A 23,643-nucleotide genomic window follows, 5' to 3' on the forward strand; every position below is an offset into this window, starting at 1 on the left:
CTTAGAAAAAGAAATTCATTGAGGCCAATCCTGGAGCTATGTAGCTAGCATTGGTTATTTCAGGCACTCAAAATTTAGTAATTGCCTTCTAAGCGTTTCTTTGGTCCACACGCAGTGAGAGGACAAATATGCTGTGGGATGGTCAATAATTCAAATTCAATTTTTACATGTGGTAAAAAGTGACAAGATTAATAGCAATACGCCGTCCATTTTCATCAGTCACACTTAGTCCTCAGACCTCTATTATCCACAAATCCTGCTACACAATCAAAGAGAAAGAACTGCTGAATTATTTATTAAAACTGACACCATCAATTACGCTCCCATGTAAAAAGTCACTGAGCAGTCATTTAAAGAATTATAATGGACATTTTGGTAACTTTTGACCAGGTTAACAACTGCTCAGCTTTTGGAGAGGTTGGAAGCTTTTCTCAGACCTTTTACATCTGAAGAGTTAAACTTGTAGAAGAATTATTTTCTGTCACTGCAAAGTGAAATCTCACATGCTTCCTGGCCAGCAAAATCTAAAAGTGTCATACAAATACTCTTTTGACTAAAATATTTTTTTCATATCACCTTTTAACATAATTTGTAAAGTCTACAGACACATACCTGAACTGACAGCCTTAGAATATTCTTTCCACAGTGCAAGGCTAGCAACAGTGACCATCATCAATGGCAATGACTGAATAATAAAACTGGGTATGGGTGGTATTTCTTGGCAGCCAGCTAGAATCACATGCCAAAGTCCCGATCTCTCAGAGTAAGGCTGGAGGCAATTACCATGTTCCCTTTCCACATATAGGGTTCTTATAAATTCACATACAATTTCCATGAAATCTGCATCACCTTTTAACATCAGTGTCACTATGTTTTAGGAGACATGAGTAACTGTATTATTGCTACATAGCAATACCAAAATACACCAATATACTAACACAACATTGCATTCAGAAGACAGAGTTACATTCCAAAAACATCCTGTCTAGACAATTATGCAAAACCACAGCTCACTGAGGTATTTCCCAGAGTCACCTGGTGGCTCACTCTGAGGTAAATACAGCCCAATCACAGTTATAAAAGTTGCTCTTTCAACAGGACCTAGTGGTAAGGTGAAACCTGGAAGCAATCTAATAGACAAATGATATATATCCCCTCATAAATATGATATATATCCTCAGCATGGAAAGGTGCCCAGATTAACACAGTTTCTTTTCATGGCGGTGTATAAGGCATAAAGACTGTGCCTACAATTGTAAATTAAACATGCCAGGACTGTCTTCCGGCACTAAAGCCAACTGGCACAGAACAGCCTGGGTCCATATCCCCTCACTCTTTGAAATATGCAGCTGCCTGATGGAAATGTCTTTGAGCCGTCCCTCTCCCTAACCAGGAATTCTTTGGGAGAATACTAGTTGATGCTGGCCAAAATCTTGACAGATTGGTCTAATCATTCAGTAATACAGACAATTGAGTTTTACAGTCCAAGAATGCACTCTTGCATTGTTCATTTTACCAATGCAGGGGGAGGGAGAGAAACAGAAAGAGTGAGAGAACGAGAAAACTGAAGAGGCTATGATAAGCCATGAAACAATTCAAGAGATGGAAATCTAGTTACTAAAGTTAAAAGCACTACAAGGAGTATTTTTCCTGAAATCCTACTGCAGATAATCTACAGTCTAAATGCAATTACAATTCAGTGGTTGATCTAGGTACAAATTCTTGCCATGTCTGTAGAGCACCCAGTGAAGCCTCAGTTACTACACTTAACGTTTTTTCTCCCACTTTTAATATTTAGGCAGATTACTTTGTGAATACAGTTTCTTTCAGTTTCTGTGACATGAAAAGGCCCCTGCTATATCACATGCTCTGTCACTAGCATTTTTAATGATGAACACGTTCACTAACCCACTCCATATAGAGTTCTTGCTTAAACACATGACTATTTACAATAGGTATGTTTATACAAGAACAAATTGGCAGCAAAGGTATTCCTGTTAAACTGATTCTCTGGATCGGTTACTTCAAATTGGACGGCAATTTAAAAGCTATTTTCAAAAGCTTTTTCAGAAATCTTTACCTCTTACGTGAGGAATCTTGGGGCTCTTCACGCAGCGTTAATACAGGAAAACGCTTGTTTTGAGTGGACTGTCAGCAACAGGAGCCCTCCCAGTTTTTACACTCATCTGAAATAATGCTGAAATTACTCTGGCTGCTCTCCATTAAGCTAGAATTAAAGAATATAATTTCACCTTTAATAACAAAATTATTGGGAGCATGATAATCAAAAGTCAGAAGCATTAACTGTTCAACCTTGAACACTGGAGAATCAAGTCCTCATAGAAATGATCAAATTGTCACAAATGAATCAAAGTGGTTTGGAAAGTCAGTGGACTGCATGGAACAATTTTTTTTTTTTTTTTTACTCTGATGAAACTAATTTTAAGGAAGAAAAAAAAAAGAAGTGAGGCAAAACTGAAACATTGTATTCCAGCATGATCAATATATCTAGCCTTAATCTACAGCCCTTCAAAGACATTCTTTAAAAGACTGTAACGTTTTAAACAAAAAAAATTCTGAAAGAGAAGAAACATTGTCTTTTAAAAAAATACATGTGTCATTTAAAAAAAATTTGACTGAAACTCTTTACCAAATTTAAACCCTAACTTGCATGTTTTTTTATATTCCTCTGAAACAGTCTTTCAAACGAATGCACATACAGTATTTGTCACAAAAAATTACCGCATAACTCTATCTTTTTTAATGTGGTCTATATGCTAAATTAATGCCTCCCAGCCTGTAGTAGCTGAGTCTCTCCCAAGAAAATCAGCAGTGTTCCACACATCCCTAAGATGATTCCTTCTTCCCTATCTTGGGCAAGAGTTGCTTCTACTGTCTGTCTCAGGAATGCCTCTCCTGCCTCCTCAGATTTATCTTCAGGAACTTAGTGCAACAGGACCTGTGATAAGTTTGTACAGAGCCAGTGCAGGTCCAGATTTTTTTATCTTCTTTTCAATCCCAGTTCTTCATCATACCTATAATACACTCAATGCCTATCAGCAAGGCCTTTTTTTTTTTTCCCTGGTTGAAAACCATAATACAGCATTTAAAGTTTAAGCATATCATCTGCTCCTTTTTTTTTTTTTTTTTTTTTTTTTTTTTTTTTTTTTTGAGCTATGTAGTTACTGCTTTCAGGAGCAGAAAAAGGACTGAGGTATTTACTGTTCTAATATAAAAGAAAGTTTTGAATAATATGGGATTTTTTTGAATGCTTATTACCATTCTAGCATGCTGGTGAGAGAATGCTAGGGCAGGCAGGAAACCTCAGTCATGCAGACTGGGATCCACAGCACTGCTGGTAACATGCAGCTGGCGACTCTCTAGAATCGCTTTGATGTTAGTTGTAGATCAATCACTTCCTACATCTGAGGTTAGATGTGTCTGAATATATGAAATGGGTTACATGTTTAAGAGGGATTTGAGCTGCATGGATTTAGACAGCCTTAATGAAATGGCTGGCTCTTTGCTTCTGATACAAAAGGAAATGCAGTAAATGCAGAGGAATTCAGTAACTACTAAGTGTGGAGAAAGAATTGTTCAGAATAAAGAACAGTTCTTCATCACTTTATACTGTTTCATTGAAGCAAGTGAGTGAAAGCACTTAACAGAATTTAATTTTACCATTAAAGACAACAGTCAACGAATAACTTTACTGTTCAGAAGTATAAAAATAAAATAATACAATCCAGAAGAGTAAAGAATTGCATGTTGCTCAAACGAAATCATTTTGCAGAATTTGAAGTTCACTAAATAATTCAGATTGAAACATCAGACCACACTTAACAGTCAATTCAATTAGGGCAAGATTTGCACATCCATTCCACTGATTCTCCATGTTCATACTTTAGTTTCCACCAGTTATCTGGAAACACAAGATATACTTCAGGTCTAACAAGAAACACTCTTAAATGACATGTCAACTCCAAAATACCGGAACATTCATGCTTTTCAACAAGAAAAAATATATTATAATGAAAATTGTACAGTGGATTCCATTAAAAAAAAAAGTTGTTGGACAACTTCCATTAGCCTTGCCCCCCAAAAGTATCTTTTGTGGTAAAATAAGGTTCCCATCAAGTAAAATCATTGAAACCAATAGCATTTGTAAAGACAACGATGTTCACTATGGTTACTTTATGCTTTTCCAGCAAACTTACTTAGTTTCCAGACCATCTCTCTTTTTGTCAGGAGCGAGTAGCAAAATGGATATCTAACTGAAGGCTTGCCTATACATAGATTTGCATTGTTTGAACAAAATACATGATTCAAGACTACTTTTAGTTAAACCGGTCAAAAAGCTGCATGAACACTTAGGAACAAGGTTTACACTGATTCTGTTTAAAATCAATAGATTTAATATAACCCTAAGAAAGACACAAACTAAAGAATGTAAATATCTATCTGGACGCTTTTTAATTAAAATTGGTTTAAAACTAATTTAACAAATTCATCGGCTTGTGTAGCCTTCATATTTAGATAAAGCTGACGATTCAAGTCACTATACCAAGGGGTATGAAAGAATGCATAGCAGAAGCTAGAAGAAAATAGCATAAGACTGGCAAGCCAATTATTTTACTGCAGAGTAAGTGGAAATATTCAGCAAAATTAATCTATAAACTCAATGAAAATTTTAGGATTGAAAGGCACTTACTCTTGAAAAAATGGACACTAAGATATTGTCTCTCCAAAGATAAGCAGCAAATTTAGCTTTTTCTATTCATTATACAGGCAGTCTATATTTGATACTGACTTCTCAAGTGACTGACCACTTTCTATAACCGAGATGAAGGCAAGAATTTTCAGCTGAATGCTGTCTTCAAACCTGCTATAGAAAGCCACAGAATATTATCCCACATATTAAAGAATAATGAAAGTTCTGAAAGTAAAATATGAGAAGTTTTAAATTTATTTAACTGACCAAGCAGTAGCACAGTATTACGAATCAATTATTTTTGGATTCTTATGGTAAACTGTCGGTAACATCTTCCCCCCCAGTGGCTGTTTTAGTTTCTTACTTTGTTTTTCTAAAAAGCTTGTTTGCAACAATTTCTGCAAAATAGATTGAAAAGCAATAATAATAACTATTATGTAATTGAGTCTTCTCTCCATTACTTATCGCAGTGCATTGCTACTTCTATTTCTTCATTTCGATCAATACGCAGTCAGACAGGATGCCCATATTGTAGCCATTCCAATTGCTACAGTATAAAACCTGAAGCTACTTATCTATATCTTTGATACTTGTCTGATAAACATTTTATTGCTTGAAAATAAGTGTCTTCACACCAGATATCTTTCACCTTCTCATATTTGCATAAAATAAGCTCCAAACGGTTTGGTAGCTGTACAAACTAGCAGATGGTATTCATTACACCTGTACAACACATCCATTTATCCAAGCAAAACTTTCATTATTTCTTTATAGAATCTCAGTATAAATGGTTACTGAAGTTAGACATTACCAGTGCCCATTATGATAAGAAAATGTTAAGTATATACTTAAGTACTCATGTGAATAACTCAGCTAGAGTGCTTCTGTAGTTGGGCAGTCTCACATCACTGTGGTACTTACTAATCATCTCTGCATGTTTTCTCTTTGAAACATTGTTCTAGTGCTGAGCTGTAATAAACAAATCGTGTATGGCTCATTATGCTACTGCACTAACATTTACAAGTTGGCCATTTTCCATTTTGTTTGTTAAAAACTTCATCAGTCATGTGGAAAGATACTAAAGCCACAGAGAATCTAAAAGTGTTACTAAAGCACATGAAAAGTGATTAGGAGTGAAAATAAACCATTTAAAAATTTATGTTTCTTAGTCACAGGAGTATAATGCATATTAAATACCAGAATTAAATTAACGAGAAAGTGATCTCTAACAAGAAAGTAATAAACCATCCTCCTGCAAGGTTAATATCCAAAAACTTTAGCCAGGAATCTATGGATGGTCATGGCAAAAAAAAAGCATTCCCTTTACATAGATTATTTGATCTTTATTTTTTGAAGTCTTAAAAGTAACTATTCTACCATTTTAATGTGCTTTGTGCAAATTTCAAAAATATTCACTATTAACTATTAGTAACTCTATTATTCTAGTAGAGTTATACCAGTTACAAGCTGGGTCCAAAAATAGCACCAGATTAACATCCTAAAAAAAGAGGGAACAAACAAAACTCACTTCAGCGAAATATTAACAACAACAAATAAATCACTGAACATACCAACCAATGTTTTCATGTGAATAAAGAAAAAAGTAGGTTTAGCAGTGTGAAAAGGAGCAGCGTTACAAGTATCTAATTACTGCTACTCCTACTGCAAAATAAATTATCAATTCTCAAGGCTAAAAGACCACTGCAGTTAATAAATTTTAAACTGCACAGAAAAAAAAACATCCTCTGGGGTGGCAGCAGGTGGCACAAAGCTCACACATCCTGTTAAATTAAAATATTTTGAAAAGAGGAACAGCTACATGGTAAAATGTTAATTCTGAAGACCCTAAGCTGAGAGGGGATATGTAGATTGAGCATAGCCAGTCCCAGAATTCAGAAGAGCACAGTGGCTCTCGGGGACATAGGACTATGCAGGTTTTATACAGCTGACTCAGCTCCCTTAAAAATTTGTGCAGTTACCAAGGATACCAGAAAAAAATAATCCACTAATTTATAGTAATATTTGCATGTTTCTGCACTATTTCTCTGGCCACTGGGCTGCCTATGATTCCCAGAATCTGGAGTAAAAATTGGAAGTTATCTTTAGTATAAATGTGAGATACGTGGAGCACAGAATAATCTTAACTTGCAAGGCTTAGTACAAATTCTAAACCTTAAAGATGTGTCAGTAAGGTTGGGTCACAGGGCATAAAGAAGTCATATATAAGCTAACTGTACAACTGGTAAAAGCAACCACAGACATAAAAGAATTAGGATGTGTTGACAAGAGGAACTCAAGTCTAAAGTATTTCTCAACAGCCCACACTGGGGGAATCTCAATCCTTGTAGCTCTGTAAATACTCAGCATGTTTTTACTACAGCGTCCATTAGTGATATTTATACACAGTGATGACCTCATTCTCCAGTAGAGTGAATGAATGTGAGAGAAAAAATTAAATATTTTGGTTGTGTATTTATCAGCATTTGAGCTCATTTAAATACTACTTGAATAACAATTATCTTTCTCAGCTGAGTAGAGCATCGGGTTGGCAGACTGTGCTTCACTTCTTCTCAAAGTGACAATTAACCTTGATATCAGTCTGCAAAGTGCTCTGTACTGCCAGCAGAATAAAATTATCATTATCATCTGAATCATAAAGATTCTACTGAAACTGAGATGGCTGTCATCCCTCAGCTATTTGTATTCAGTAAGGAGCAAAGCAGGCTGTTGCATAACATCTTATAAATGCATCATCCTAGAGCCGTCATGTTGAGGGCTTTTGAGGCCATATTTGTGGCTACCTAAAAACGTATGCCACATGTATACGGCAAAACACTCACTATTAATATACATTATTAATTAAATATCTCTCAGGGAGCTTTGCAATGCAGGAGGTCATTATACTTGAATCATGAATTTAAATTTGATTTACACTACAGTAATTCCAGACCCAAATGAGATTTTCGAGTTGATTATGTGATGCCTATCAGCTAGACAGTTTCCCATCCCAGTGATACTTGTGACCACCTGATCTCATTATTCAAAGGCTACAGTTTACAAAGCAAAAACCTGTAATTCAGTTAATGCTGGATGAAAATTCAAAATAGTCCTCTTGCATTAATGCCTAATCACTGTGTTGACAGGCTGTTAAGGAATGCACTCAGACAAACATGGTTATAGTAGCTGTGCCCAAAACAGCCCATTGAAATGCCATATTAAATAGATGTTTCCTCCCTTCTAGGCAGTCAGGCATGCAGGCAAAGAAAGAAAATTGAGTCATCTTCTCTAAAAATTTCCCACCTTCAAACTTGCAATGACAAGTGACTGTGAAAATGTTTACAGCCATTTTTGATATGACACTTCATTTTTGTAATGCGCACACTGTGTGTCAAGGTGTTTTACTGTTCTTGCTGCTACCGACAGGACATTCCTGCGAATAAGTTATGGCAGTGAAGCAAGCCCTCTTTTAGAAATAGATATATATTTTTTATAGACTGACAGGTCTTATTTTATCTGTAACAAAACACAAATAAATAAGACAAACAGCTAATTATGTGGGTTTTTTGTTTGTTTGCTTTTCCTAGAGGTGGCTACTTTCTCTGAGCCAGATTGTGGCCGATAGTATACAAGTACCTCATGAAAGGAAGAAGCAAGATGAAGAACCTACTCTTTGTACTCTAGGCACAGAGTGACTCCAGAAGATAGTTCTCAACAGGCAACATGGCAGGCTGTATGCAAGAGATGTAAGAAGCCATAGCCGAGTTTCTGAGTTAGCCAGCAGACTTGGTCTCCCTGGATGGGAGAGGAGCAGTGTGCATGCTCCCATCTCACAAGTCATTCTCAGTGAGCCACCCAGAATGCTTCCCACAGCGCCTGCTGCAGAAGAACGAGCTCACACCAATATAGCATGGATAATGGCTAACACCTACCCAGTGCCCAAAGGCCAGACACTCTTCCACAAAAAATTCAGGCAAGAATGTCTTTCTTTTCAAGCTATACAACAGAATCTGCAAAAACAGAAACAGGCCATTTTTATACTAGACTCATACTAGTCAAATTTCCAAAGCTAAATTCAAACTCAGTTAACTCTAGCCTACAGTTTAACACAGAATATTTAACAAATGCAATCCATTGTTACTTGCAGTTACTGCACAAACTATCATTGCACTAATACTGGTGGTTCTTTAACCAGTTTCCTTGTGATCGCACTCTGGCTGCAAGCCCCATTTCTGCATCCGAATTTCTTCCAGGTTTGCAACCCTAGTTTAAATGCCACAGCTATGAGCTTGGTAATCAATTATTTATATCAAGAAATCTGAAATTGCATGCTAGACAGACATCTAATATTTCATTCATAAACTTCTCTGAAAATTAAATGCATTACTTGCATTCCATCCATCCACTTTGTGCCTAAGAACATGCTTAATTTTATAGGAATTATATATATATATTTAGCCCATTTAGTATGCTTAAGATATGAACCAGTTAGCATATAGCATTTTTAGATTTCCTGAATCAAATCTAGGGTAAAATGACCTTAAGGCTGACAGTATGTAGTTATTCTAAGCATATTGTAGTTACCTCAAAAAAACCCAAACTATTTAGCTCAGAAGTATAGGCACACAGGAATTCTTAAATGTTGTAACACACTAATCAAACTAGTGTAATGAAACACCTGTATCATTTTGTTGTATTAGAATAAAAACTCTTAAAATATAAAAAAAATGTAATTTGTCACTTCATGTTTATATACAACACTCATATAATTATGAATGATGCATAAAATACTGCACTGGTGTCATAGAAGGAAAAGAATTTCCTTCTGCACTTTCAAACTTCTTATGATGTGAAGGATAATCAACTGTCTGCATCTCAGATTTATGACGTACACTTCCAGTGGTCAGCACTATCAATATCTCCCAAACAAAAGTTAAACTGAACAGCTGGTGACATCAGCTAATCTTGAAAACAAACAAACAAGCAATCCAGCCTGTACTAAAAGGAGGGCAACCATTCTGAAAGAGTGCAATTATTTACTGTTTTTCCACTGAACCTTATCATTTTCCTGATAAAGAAATTTGATTAAGAAAAAATGGTGCAATTCATGATTAACTTTAAATCCTCATAAGAAAAAGAAAAATCTGCACCAGTATAGCCAACAGCTGCCTTTGAATTACATATTAAAAAGCCCCAATACAGACCATCCATAATAAAACACCTTTAAAAGCTCCAAAATGGCGACACTAAACTCTAAATACAAAAAAAAGCAACCTCAAAGTCCCAAGAGATTTAAGTTTTAAGTTGTCATTTGTGTCAAGTGTTACTCAAAGAGTAACTGCTGTAGTTGTGTATAGCCTATTCTTCAAGCATAGCTCAGTCTCCTAAATTAAATGCAAAGCCTCATATTTTAGTCCTAGCTACAGAGTCACAGCCTAGGCCTCCATAATATTTACAGTATTAAAAGGCTAGAAGTATGAAGAAAGCATATTATCATTCACCTATAGCCTTCTCTAGTCACAGTATGCATCTCAAATTAATCAAGGCCACATAAATATGGCTCTTGTGCATAACAGACAGCAAATTATGTATTTAATTACATATTTCTCCCTAAAAACAGAAACAGTTGGCTCTCTGCTATTTTTGTTAATGTTAATCAGAGGAAACTTCAGATTCTGGCATAAATTTGACTACGGTGTAAGAGGTAATATTTAAAATACATGATGCCCTACCACACAAACACGAGCTGCCATATGTGAGGCACTGCTAGGCATGGTTTCTATTAAGCCAATACACAGTAACTGGCTCCTTTCCAAGCAACATGGAAGTGTTTAAAAAACCCTGTTTAATCCAACTCCACAGCTTTGAAACAAAAATAAATTAAAGTGCTGGGAGAACTGTTAAAATGAAAAATTAAAGGCATGTAAATAAGTGAAAAAAATAAATTGTCAGAGAAAATGAAAACAAAGATTATTTCAAGTAGATATCTTAATTGTAATTAGCAACATTTGGCATGTGTTATGATATGATTCAAAGCTGCAGCCAATTAGATACCCCAAAAAGCTTGTAACAAAGCTGCAAATGTGTAACTACAGCACAAATAAGTTTTATTGCACACCAAGAAAACAGCAACCAGATCAATTTCATAGTTTGTTTGCGAAAAGCTGTAAAGCATGCTCTGTTATTAGTTTATGGCTCTTTATTCTTAAACTGAAGCTTTTCTTCCAGGACATTTTGGAAAACATTCCATTAAATTCAGGCTATTAATTGTAAATTTCTACACATTCAGTATATACTGAGAATAAAAGAAAAATTACAGCGTTGCCTTCAACTGTCATGTTCATGTAAAAAAAAAACAACAAAAAACAAAAAATGCACATAAATTAACAGTTGTTAAAAAGCTGCAGAAGTGAGGTATTTGAACTGAGAAGAAATTTTTTTTATATTTCTAAGAATAGAGGAAAAAAGTAGTTTTTCTTTGGCAGGAATAAAAGATACACAATGTTAATCAGGAAGCAACATAACATTTTCAGATTTTTAAGGAAGTTTTCTTGAAAAGGAAATATTTTAAAGTATCACACTGAAGCTCAGAGTTCAAATTCTGATGAGATGTGGGTGTACTGAAGTCAACATCATTAGGCACTTCTGAGATTGTACCATTTATTTAAGAAAGCAAATACTTCATTACCAGCAATGCTGTCAGTCTTAACCAATTGACAAAGTAGCTTCCATTTCCCCCATTTATTCAATAATGAGTAATTTACCAAAGGGTACTGAGTTGTTAATAAAAGCATGTTTCTTACAGGATTATTATGGAACGGCAGTGACTGTTCAGTGTGACAGTACTTTCTATGGTCACAGTTCCAAATAACTCTGCTCTCTCAAATTTCTGCAAAGAAATTGATCCTCAGGTAGTTTTTATACATAACACTAGTCTAGATTTAGCAAAAAAAATTGGAAAATACCCCCACAGAAATAGCTAACTAAATCTAAAACCTACAAATTTAAACATTTCCTTGCTAAATCCTAATAATGATGCAAAGTTTCAACCAACATGGTTTTGTTTGCCTTGCTGGCAGGCAACAGCTGTTTATTTAACACACTTCTTCTAGGGTTTGATTGGGGGGAGATTGGATTTTGGTGTTTTATTTTTATGTGGGGTGTATTGAGGAAATTACAAACACGTACGTATAACACCTTAGTCCTATGTTATAAACCACATTTAGATAGGGAGGGAAAGTTTTTCTTTAGATAGACAGAAGAGGCCAAAAGAAGTGTCTACAGATGATATTCTGAAAAAAATTCTGGACCAGAAAGCATTAGGGACCACCTTTGTTATACTTCTCAAGAGACTGACTTACAAAAGACCAGTTGCAATTAGATATAAAGCTAGTAGAAGAAAACTCCTCCGTCCAGAATTACCTACACTCAAAATATCAAGGTGTTTCTTTTTATCCTTGCTATAATCCCTCACTTGCAATTTAAACTAGAGCTTTATACGTACTACAAATACCAGGGATCCCTGGATTCTTCCACGTCCATCACAAACTCTTTTGGGGGCACTTTCCTACCCTTCCCTTTTTCAAGGAAAGTGTGATCATCATAACCCCTCCTTATGACAAAATCTCTGCTCGTACCCCTAATCCAGCTGTTCCATGGGATAAGGTCTGACATCCCCCCACTCTTCCATGTCTGCACGACTACAATGCTCACCAACGTAAGTACTCTTATTCTTCTCTAAAACAATTTTCTCTTTTCTTTCTGGGAGGGAAGTTGTTATCATTTGAAAACTGGGAGAATTGGCAGAAATAATATGAAAGTATTGTTATGCTGGGAGATATTAATGAGTGTTGTCAGCGAGTTCCTCAACTCAAAATCAGCGAGTGAAGTTGCTGGTTCTGCCATGCAGCCAGTAGCGGTCTCTGCTTTTTCTTTCATCCCTACCCATCCCCTCGATCATAGTCACTAATGTTTCTAACCACTGATGCCTACAATACATCCTGAAACTTTTGGGTGCTGCATCTAATCAGTCCCAAAGTCACACCACTACAGCAAGAAGAAATGGAAACAAGTGGAGATTCAAACTTCATTTCACTCAGAATACGTATGTTTGGTTCTTTGCTATCTTCCGTCTATGGAAGGCAAGGGTGGTAGCCAGCTCACTGTTGCCATATGATTTTTCATATCACACATACTTTTTCAAAGATATCATATCACTGAGAAACATCAGCTATGTTTCAGATGGCTTTCTAGTGTACAATGCATCTTGACACATGCAAGACCTGCAGAAAGAAACATCCATAATTATTTCAAAAGATGGATGCTTTGTGGACAGTGTCATCAAAAGGCCTAGAGCCACTTTTACAGGGCAAATAAACACATATTCTTGAAAAATGTTTAGTACGTTACATGCTTCAAACATTAAAACACAAATGACACTGTCCTGCGCTGTCTTAGAAAAGAAAAAAGAAAAAAAGAAGAAGCAGCAGCAGCTAAAGGAATTAAAAGATTACATATTAAGAAGTAACCTGACACTTTTCACCCAAGGTACTTTAAAGTTCCAAGGTAATAAATCTGATATAACAACCAGTTATAAAAACCAGGTAAGCTAACTCAAGTGATAAAATATAGCATAGCTGCCCCAGTGCAATCATTAACTTGCATGTTTTGGGGACATATTCTTTGCTGTGTTTGAAGCACAAAGGGAATCAAAGTTAAAAAATAAAGCAGTTGTAATGCACACACAAGTAGGTTTTACATTCCTTCTTTTATCCTCAAATAAATGTAGATGGATCATAGATTTCAAAACAACAGGATTCTGTGCTTTAATATCACAGCTCCTACACATATCTTTTTCCTGATTAATTTTTGCTGTTTGCAGTAAATCCTTAAGGGGCCTAGCCAGGAGAAGTTGTATGCAGTTTTTTATGTCACACTTTCACTAGAAGGTTATACAAAAGTAGCAGATCAAAGTAAGCCTATATGAGAAGAAGGTAAACTCCATGGGTAATGTAATATAATGGGAAGAGAGCCCAGATTTAATACCAAGGAGACTGAAAATGTTTGTGGGGAAAAGCATTCAAAGAAAGCATTTCTTATTCTGGTTTTCATCTTGCTCACACATTACCATCATGTGCATCACAGCTATGTGCCCATGGCAACAAACAGCTGCATGCCTAACTTAAACCAATCAAAATCACTGATAGTTTCTTTTAAAATAAAGATATGAGCTGCTAGATCTTGGGGCATTTTTTCACTTGAAGCCAGCACCCAGTTCATACTCCAGTGAAGCCACTATCAGCAGAAATGGCACAAAACCTTTCTTTAGCCACAGAAGCATCAATACTCCTATATTCCTTCCAAGTGACATGACAGTCATTAGTATGATGCAGACCATCCTTTATGCCTCCAGAGTTTAATAAGGGAACCAGCAAATACAGACATACTGTTTGGTGACTACACTGCTTGAAAGTTTCTTCTTTGGTTACAGGGGAAGGAAACACCTCACCGAAGCAGCATGTGCACTGCAGACAAGAGTAGGAAGGACAGCGAGCATTCACTTCTAAAATAATTCAACAGGCATATAAAGATAGTGAAATGGGTTGTGGTCAATACCTGAGAGGATTTAGTATTATTGAGCAAGTGCTTAAAGTTACCAAAATCATTAGGTAAGAGTTTATCTCAGCGCAAGCTAAAGGAGACCAACCAAAATAGAAGCAAATGTGAATTCAGCAAAGTGCTTTAAAAAGAATCCTTCCAGCTCCCAAATTGAATTGTTTTTACATTAGTTTTGCCTCCTCAAAATAATTTCATATTTATTCAAATATTTTAAGGAAATATATGTAACCAGGATTGTTTATAAACTTTCCCAAAGGCAAACTGATGTACTAACATATGACCCAACAACAGTAAGACATCTCTTCATTCATACTGAAAAGCTATGCATGTGTGTGCACATGTATATGTGTGCGCACAAGGGAAGACCTCCTTACAGGTACCCCGAGTGAAGGAAGGAGATTCGGGGAAGCCCAGCATAGCATGACGCTTGCTGCGCCTGCTTCTCTAGCTCCCTACAACTCTGCCACTCTGCACTGTACAACAAGGCTGACAATCTCTTCCCCTGCGCCCTGTCTTCCCATGAAATTGTGCTAACATTTGTTTTCCACTCCTTACTTGTGTCCATCCTCTAAGCTCTAAAGTGGTACTAGGCTACACTTAAACAAATGGCCATGAGAGAAATGATTTAAATTGACAGAATTCACATAATCCCTTAGAGCTGTGAAAATCATGGCCTCACCATTTTAGCAGAAACAGAGACACAAAAATATTGAATAAGAATGCTGGAGTTAATGCAATGATTAACAGTGCAAGAGGCATCCATAAGGCACATTGTCTCTCTCCTAAAGCACAGTTGCAGGATTTTCCATCAAATTTGACCTTTCTCTACACCAGCCCAAGAACTGTGCCTTAAGAATATTTTCAATGTGATAACTTTTCACAAGCAAAATACTAGGATTAGATGTGTTGGTCATTTATATTTATCTATTTTGGAAACGGTATAAGAAGCAAAGAACTAGCATAATGACTCCAAACTAATAGAGGAGAGAGAACTACATTCAGGGTTTAAAATTATTTTGGAACAGGAATCAGTCAATCTATCACTAAGCTGCACAACAGTTTAAAGCATGTTTCTCAGCCTTAAGCAACACCCATATTGCTAACGGGAGAAAGAAATAAAATTTATGCACATAAAAGGAATTGCAGTAAACACACAGAATAGAGAAGAATGGTTACAAATATGCTAGCGAACATCAAAAGGAAACACTGTAAGATGGAAAAAAAAGATAGGGGACAACAGTGACTTAATAGGAAAATTCTGAGCATTCGGTCCAAGTGGTGTCCACAGAGAGCTGCTATTCACTTTGTGCTGGCTCTCCTTGTTTCCAGCTGCTAAGTTCACATTGAAAGAAGCTAAAAATACATGAAATACTTTCCAAATATTATTTTCCCATGTAAGCAATTGGTATAAGTTGCCACAGAGATGTTGTTCTCTTGCCAGCAAGAAGGGAAATAGTACACAGCACTGACAATAGGAGATGCATTCTATGAAATCTATTGTCTTTGACGAGATACAATCCAAAGCATGGAAAAGTTTGAAAAGGCATTCTTTAGTTACAAGAATTCCTGATTATTCCCATACTTTCCAGCAACGCAATATATGAAAAGGGATCACTAAAGTTGAGATCCTACCACATCTGAGAAAAGGTACAGACTGTATTCAGAGTGATACTATGTGCAACAACACTTCTAGCAATCAAGGTTTAGTTTTCCAATGAACAGAAGAGGGGAGAAGAAGAAAAAAAAGTGTGGAGTATCTCTACAATTTAGCTATACTGTCCCCAGATAAACTAAGACTGCACAATGCTGTACCTTTAAAATACAAAAGGTACCTGTTCAGCATTCATGACTCTACTTGATAGTAAATAAAGCTCTGCACAAAGGTAAAGGAGGGAATAAATAACAGAAAACATCCAATTATTTCTGTTAAAAGTGAAGTATAACAGATCTTTTATGACATGTATCCCTCTGAAAATAGCTGTGATTATACTGCTCATCTCCCACTCGCCTCCTAGCTTGGCTTCTTGACACTTAACATTCTCACTGGTGGGGAAAGATCCAAAGTTTATGAAGTCAATGCGAGTCTTTCGTTGCTCTGAATGCAAACTACAGAATATGAAGCACAATGATATCTAGGAAAGCAGGTAACTTAGCTTCTTGTAATATTAAATCCACTTTTACAGCCCAGTGTGACAAGTTTTATTTAATTTTTGTTAAGAAACTCTGAAATCCACAATCTTCCACAGTTTGGAAAGAAGCTTCAAGTTGCAACACTGACTGCCAGCTACAAAGCGTTAAATGTCAGCAAGACTTTTTTTCTGTCTTTCAAACAAACAAGAAGATTATATAGCCTACTCTCTTTATGGGGGGTGAGTGGGGCAAGTGGTTAGACTGCAGCTGCTGCAGAAGTGAAAGCAGCAACTCCCTTGGAACTTGCAATAACTCTGCAGCCTAGCATGCCATTAAAGGATGCTACTGTACTACCGATACTGTTCCATTTTGTTTTTTTCCTGGATGAGACAAACTTGAACTTCGTCCTGGTGTAGTTAACTAGAAGTCTTGCAACATTTTTGCAGTATTCCACCCAAGCTCCAACTCGATTGAATATCCTGCCTATCAGAAGTTGCTAAAAAACTACTTAAGATAGTATTCTTGAGTATTAACAGTTACACAGTTTTCCTCCATACCTTGTGACATTTACATTTGAGATTGATCACATTCCTATTGCCCAGTCATGATTTATTTTATATATACAACCCCCCACTGAAATAAAAGAGGATGCAAAGTGAAGGTGGACTGGGATTGCAACCATTTCAAGCAGCCTATATTTGTAAGGAACTTATCTTGATGAAATAGTATTTGTTTTTACACAGAACATAACATCTTTTATAAGGATTATCTAAATTTCACTAAAAACAAGAAAATAAGTATCAATACTTTTCGGCAAAATATAGGTATATACTATATTACAACTTCGCTTTCTTCATTATGCTGAAGAATCATGTCTGGCTGATGTATTTACTTTGTAATGTTTAACCATAATAGGAAAATAGATGAAGTTCAAATGAAAACACTGTTTAGGCTATGTCAACAGAGCATAAAATTAAATGAAGTGATTCCTTATTGACTATAAAAATATATTTGCTAATAGTAAAGTTACTAATGGTTATCTATCAAGATCACAACATGAAATAATTCTGTATCTTAAGAACTGTGCTAAAGCAGCAGACACATGATGTTAAATGTAATTTTTTAATTTTGCAAAACAGCATCATGCAGTGCATTTTATTGTTACTTTTTCATTAGTAAATAGTTCAGAAAATAGAAAAACTCCAGCTCACTCTTTTTTTTAATTGCAAGTCACCAAGGGGCTTTCCACTAAGCCAGCCAATGCTCACTTTACACTTGCTAGTAAAAGAAAAGCAAACAACAGTATCTTGTATACTGAAACAACTGCTTTGTTACAAAGGGAAGGATTTGAAAAACTAAAACAAATAACTGCTTTAAAAACGAAGCTTTTTACGCTCAGTTCAAAGACTCGTGCATTCTCCTACAACAGACTGAAGTTTTATATTCATCTCAGCAAATCAATCCACTAATAGGCATCAGTCATCAACACCTAAGTAAAGATCTGCCATTTGAAACAGCTTTGATGTGATTGAAGACTCGCGCACAGTCGTAAGTATAACAGAACAGCTTAGCTATTAAAATGTTTTATCTAGCAAAGAACTGTTCATCCTAATTGACTGAAATACTCTTTGAACACTATTATTGCAAGGCTACTTCACTATACAGTGCTTTAGTACATAGCCACTTGACTTATATCTTGAGATCCAGCACAACCACATCAAATCTTGTTATTTTCTCACACATACTTTTGTCAAGAGACCAAAACAATAAAGCTGACTGTCATTTTTACTAACAGTTGCTTAGTTAATTTGATACTGAAATGTATTGGGATTCATTATAAAAGCTGCACGCAATCAGCTATTTCTATCAATCTTTCTTTTTAGGGCACTAACAGAATGAATCCTACTAACCACATCAGTCGAAATCAGTTGGCAGAACTGTATGGAAGCTATTCATCTGCATTTAGTCTGACCTCTCACTGCGAGAGGTCCTATTGCAGGGGCTCCTTTAAAAAGTGCTGCACAACCCTGGCGCAATTCCAACACTGACCATATGTCAAGCTGACAGATATGTCTGTCGATCAGAACCCTGGGACAGCCATCCGAAAACAACCGTGTAAGGCCTGGGCCACAAGGTAGCAAGGCTTTCCAGGCCTATGTCGCTACTCATTTCAAAGCAACTTTTAAAAACATCACAAGTAAACACACCTGACAAAAAAACAAGCACAAAAGTAATTATTTCAAAAGGATATAGTATAGGTATACTCTGGTATACATCTATAGATGGTATACTCTGTTTCAGTAAGTTTCCATCGAACGTCGTAATTCATCACCAGAAATACACTCAGAAGATTAATAACAGTTTGTCCCGTTAACATTTTTCTTTCTCCATTATATTAACAGCATGTCAACAATTTGCAAGAAAAAGGAATCAAGCTTATCAGTAACTGCCACCAAGATTACATTTTACAGAATCAAACAAAATGCCTTTGATTTAATACCTCAAGTTGAAGGATGAATCGATTTTTACCCTGTATCTATTAACACATCATATATTTCAGTACTGTTTTTACTGTTACTTGTGTTACCAAAAGTATATCATATCAGTTCTTTGTATATAGGCAAAGATGCTATCTATCAGTTTTTATTCCAAAATTTCTAAGTAATAAGTGCAAAGGAATAGCTAAAATTTACCCCAGTCCTCTATGTAATTTCCATCAATATTCCAAATTAAAAAAATCCATATGAACTTACCTACAGTTTGGAGGAGGGTCTAATGTAATTTCTGCAAGTTCTTTCTGAATTCTTAGGAGAAAAAAAAACAGAATTTATCAGGACTATTTCTTTTGCAATATTTCCTTCAACTTTATGAAATATTTCTACAGCAATCAATAATAATAAAACATAATTCTTCTCATTTGCAATGGAAAGCTGATGCTATAAAGTTGTATGTAACTGCACAACAAAATGTTGGACTAAAACCAAGTTCTAAAATCCTTTCTGAAAAACAAGCCTCCAATCCAGAACAAGTTGTTCCATGAACAGCCATCAAATAAATCCTGAGGTTTTTTTAAACTAGGGTTCTAAGCTCCTTTGCTCACTTGCACAATAATTAAATGTTTCATACACCCTCCTTCTCCATTTCTCCTCTGCCCATATGCCCGAGGCTCTCCACTTAGTTCTCCAGAATGCTTTGTTTCTTACATCCCTTAATACTGGCAGGGCAAAAAACAAAACTTCATTGAATCAAAGAGTAACTCAGGTGGAAGGGAACTCGGGAGGGCTCCAGTCCAGTGCCCTGCTCAAAGCAGAATCTGCTGCAAGATCAGACCGGGTTGCCTAGGGACTTATCCAGTCAGGTCTTGAAAATCTTCAAGGATGGAGGCTGCACGACCTCTCCGGGCAGCTCCTCCCACTGCCTGACTGTCCTTGGGGCAAAAGTTTTTCCTTATATTCAGTCAGAACCTCTCTTGTTTCAATTTATGTCTGTTGTCTCTCATCCTACCCCCCAGGCACTGATGTAAAGCACCTGGCTCCATCTTCTCAGTCACCTCCTTAAAGGTAGGTAGGGGTGTGTGTGCATATGTTGGGGGGGGGGGGGGAGGGGGAGGGATGCATGCATGCATGCATGCATGCATGCATGCATGCTCTTAGGTCTCCCCTGCAGCCTTCTCTTCCACCAGGCTAAACAGACCCAGCTCCCTGCACCTTTCCTCTAAGGTAAGTGCCCCAGCCCCTGGCCAGCTCAGGGGTGCTCCACTGGGCTTGCTCCACTTTAGGTCTTTTGTGCACAGAGGGCCCCAGAACTAAATATGTTATTCCAGATGTGGTCTAATGAGTTCTGAGTAAAGGGAGATAATCACTTTCCTCTGTTTACTGACTATGCTCTTGTTAATACAGCTCAGGATGCAGTTAGCCTTCACTGCTGCCAGGGCACATCGCTGGCTCGTGTTTAGCTTGCCGTCTGCCAAGACCTGTGTCTTTTTCAGCAGATCTGCTCTGCAGCCAGTCAGTCCCCAGTCTGTATTGCTACAAGTGGTTATGCCTTCCCACGTGCAGGACTTGGCATTTGTTGAATTTTAGGCAGTCCTTGTCAACCTCTTCTTCCAGCCTGCCTAGGTCCTTCTAAATGGTAGCCCTGCCTGTGCACATACAGACTGTTCCCCCAACAGACTGTTCCAGCTATCATTTGCAGACGTGATAATGGTGCACTCTGTCACATCCTCCAGGTCACTGATAAAGATGTTAAACTGGACAGGTCCATTATAGACCCCTGCAATGCTCCACTTGTTACCAGCATCCCAATAGTTATTCTGCCTGGAGGTAGAACTCTAAGTTGTTAAAGTATTTTTGGATATTCCAAGGCTTTTGCTCCTGTGCCAAGTCGTAGATTTCCCACCCTCTGTCACATCTGGCAATACAGGCTCTTTTCCTTCACACCAGCACGTGCACAAAAGTCAGCATCTCCCCCTCCAAAGAAATTTAAATGTGTAGAGTAGGAGTTTACAAATGAAATATTCCCAAAGGTTTGCCAGAATATAATGCCATAAGCAGGACCATTGTGGCCACGTTCCCCATAAACCTTACCGTGTTCAAGGCTTTATTATAGGCTACTTCAGCGCAAAAACAACATTTAGGAGTAGGGAGGAAAGAAAAACAATGTAACATATCCTCCATATTTTCTCCTCTCCCCTTCTCCTGCTCAAGATTTCATGTGTGGGAGCAGATTACTATTCCTTTTATTCGCTACACTAAGAAAGAAAACCTGCGTAATAATAGAGCTCGAATTCCTGGGACAGATGCTAAAGCCACAGCCCAAGAGCTCAGGCCTGGCCTGAGGCACACACATATCTTGCTAAAAATGACTGCCACCCATTTTGCATGTAGATACAGGCACAGAACCTGGTATATCAAACACTCAGGTGTATTGGCACATAACAAAAACAAGCAGTTTACTCTAATTTTCTATATAATGTTAAGATCCAAATAAAATCCTACCCACTAAAGAGTCTCATAGCCACTATCGAAACTCCCCTTATGCCACTACGAGTTGATTTTATGGCTGTAATGAATAAATGAACCAAAGGTAGAACAGGAATGGGCCCAAACCAGAAACTCCATTCCTTTATCATTTTTATTCTGAAATAATTAGGGCATACATGAAAAAGAGTTTGTAGGGAGAGGTAATATCTTTTATTAGTCCAAATGATATGGCTGAAAAGATGAAAAATGATTTTTCAGACACTTTATCTTTTCTTCCCACCTCTGTCCACCACAATCCTATATATGCATACTAGTGATTCCTAAAGAGGGGTAGAAATTCAGTGTTTATTTGAATATTTTATTCATTGAAATATTTACATCTCCAGTAAGTAGAATTGCCCCAATTATTGTCCCAATCCAAAACATTATTTCTTTCTTGTACAACTGTAAGTGAATGCTGTGTAATCAATATTTGCAAAAACTCACTGTAGCAACACTGAAAAAAAAAATCGATCACATTTTTTAAAAGAGAAAATATGATTAGTGAAGTCTAAGCATACCAAACATCATGGTCCTTTAAAAAATTACTCCATTTAAACAGTCCTAATAATGTTTATCTTTTAAAAAGGAGAAGATTTTAGAGTGTGGGAGATGCTTAAAATATTTCTTCTGTCCATGACAAAGTTATACTGTGATTTTGAAATTTATACTATCACAAATTCAAATCACAGAAAACCTAAATAGCATAGAATCTCCGCCGATTTCATGGTTTATGGCTTAGTTTGCTTTTTCTGCTTCTTGGGAAGTTACAGAATGATTACATTGAAATTCTAGAGAGTTAGGGATTACTCCTTTGCTTTAAGCTCTACATATAATAATAACAGCAGTTAATATTTCATTACATTACAATGAGTCTGAGAGACATCAAGAATGGATTGACAACAAATGTAGCTTAAGTCCTAGATCAAAAACCTTCCTTCCTCCTAAATCCTAACCCCCTCCCTTTAGTTTTCAGGATGGAAAAGGTACAGAGTTCTTCCATATTCTGCCTCTGTTTTAGTTCAGCCTGAGATTTCTGATTTACAATGCCAAGAGCATTAAAATGGTCCTAGATTTAGCTTTTCCTGTGACTGAGTAGACAGGAGAGCAGAACACCTTGCTGCTTTAAGCAATAAAAATTAATCAGATGTTACTTTGTATTTATATCCAAAAGTCCTAATGGCTCTTGCAAACATCCAAGATACAGATGTTTCATTTGTGATTATTTTTATACAAACAAGCTACAACATATTAATATAATACTGTCCACCAATTGCTCCTCAGTAAGCTGTCCAGGTTCATTCTCCTACTCTGCGGCAACCCAAACTAAAAATAATATACACACCTTACTCCTCTTTCGTTAAGAGGTAAGCTGCTTTAATTTACCTTGTATTCGTGCTGAGAGCACATTCAGGAACAGTTTCTGTAGAGCAGCTGACATGCAATAGCTTGCTCACATGTCACAGCATTCAAAGTTACAATTAAATCATCAAATAATATCCCAGAGAGCCTTGCATTGATAGAGACTTCCAATGTGCAAGTTGGCCTTTGTTTGAACGAGTTATTCCACTGCTGTGGTGCTTGTTCTGTATCTGCATTGAGCTGCTCTCAGAATCTGGCACAGGAGAGGATGTGCCTTATTTCCTTCATTGACCACAGAGGGTTCACCGTGAGAAGAATACATGGCCTCTGGCAACAAAACATTTTTTGCAGGATCCTTTCTGGATCTCTCTCTTTGGATTTTCTGACTCAGTACAGCCACTTTTAGTTGTATCAGAGAGCAAAAGGGACTCATTTAAATTTTTTTAGATCCATTTTATACTTAAGCTAATGATAGACTGGCTTAATATGTTACTATATTATTGGGGAGAGAGGGGAGGGAGAAATAATCTCTAGTAATCAAAGCCCTGGGCTGTACACACAGGACATTTAATTTGTGATGTCAGGTCTGATACTCTTTGTTTAGTCTTACAGAAGTCATTTGACCTCTCTCCCTCCCTCCCTCACTCCATTTTACTAATGGGAATGAACAAACATACTTGCCTTCTAGTAAAAGTGTAAAGGTTAATCTATCCCTAAATTCTGAAGCACAAAAGTACATTGTGGATTTCAAACATTATTAATCCGCACGGGCGCATGTTTACTACTGTTCCAAGCCTAGGGGTA

At 36.8% G+C, this 23,643-nt stretch overlaps 1 protein-coding gene across 4 annotated transcripts in view; it reads right to left on the reverse strand.

Annotated features, from left to right (window-relative positions):
* LOC112983815 (ubiquitin-conjugating enzyme E2 E2) overlaps positions 1 to 23,643 on the reverse strand; it is a 251,703-nt gene that overhangs the window by 219,586 nt on the left and 8,474 nt on the right. For all 4 annotated transcript variants that reach the window (XR_010387613.1, XM_064506212.1, XM_064506211.1 and 1 more), the window contains exon 3: positions 19,210 to 19,260. Coding sequence is in view for 3 of the 4 variants with exons in the window: in XM_064506212.1 (XP_064362282.1) it covers positions 19,210 to 19,260 (51 nt within the window). In the remaining variant the exon portion in view is untranslated. The remainder of the gene's footprint in view (positions 1 to 19,209; positions 19,261 to 23,643) is intronic.

Source organism: Dromaius novaehollandiae, chromosome 2, assembly GCF_036370855.1.
Source record: "Dromaius novaehollandiae isolate bDroNov1 chromosome 2, bDroNov1.hap1, whole genome shotgun sequence".
NCBI lineage: Eukaryota > Metazoa > Chordata > Aves > Casuariiformes > Dromaiidae > Dromaius > Dromaius novaehollandiae.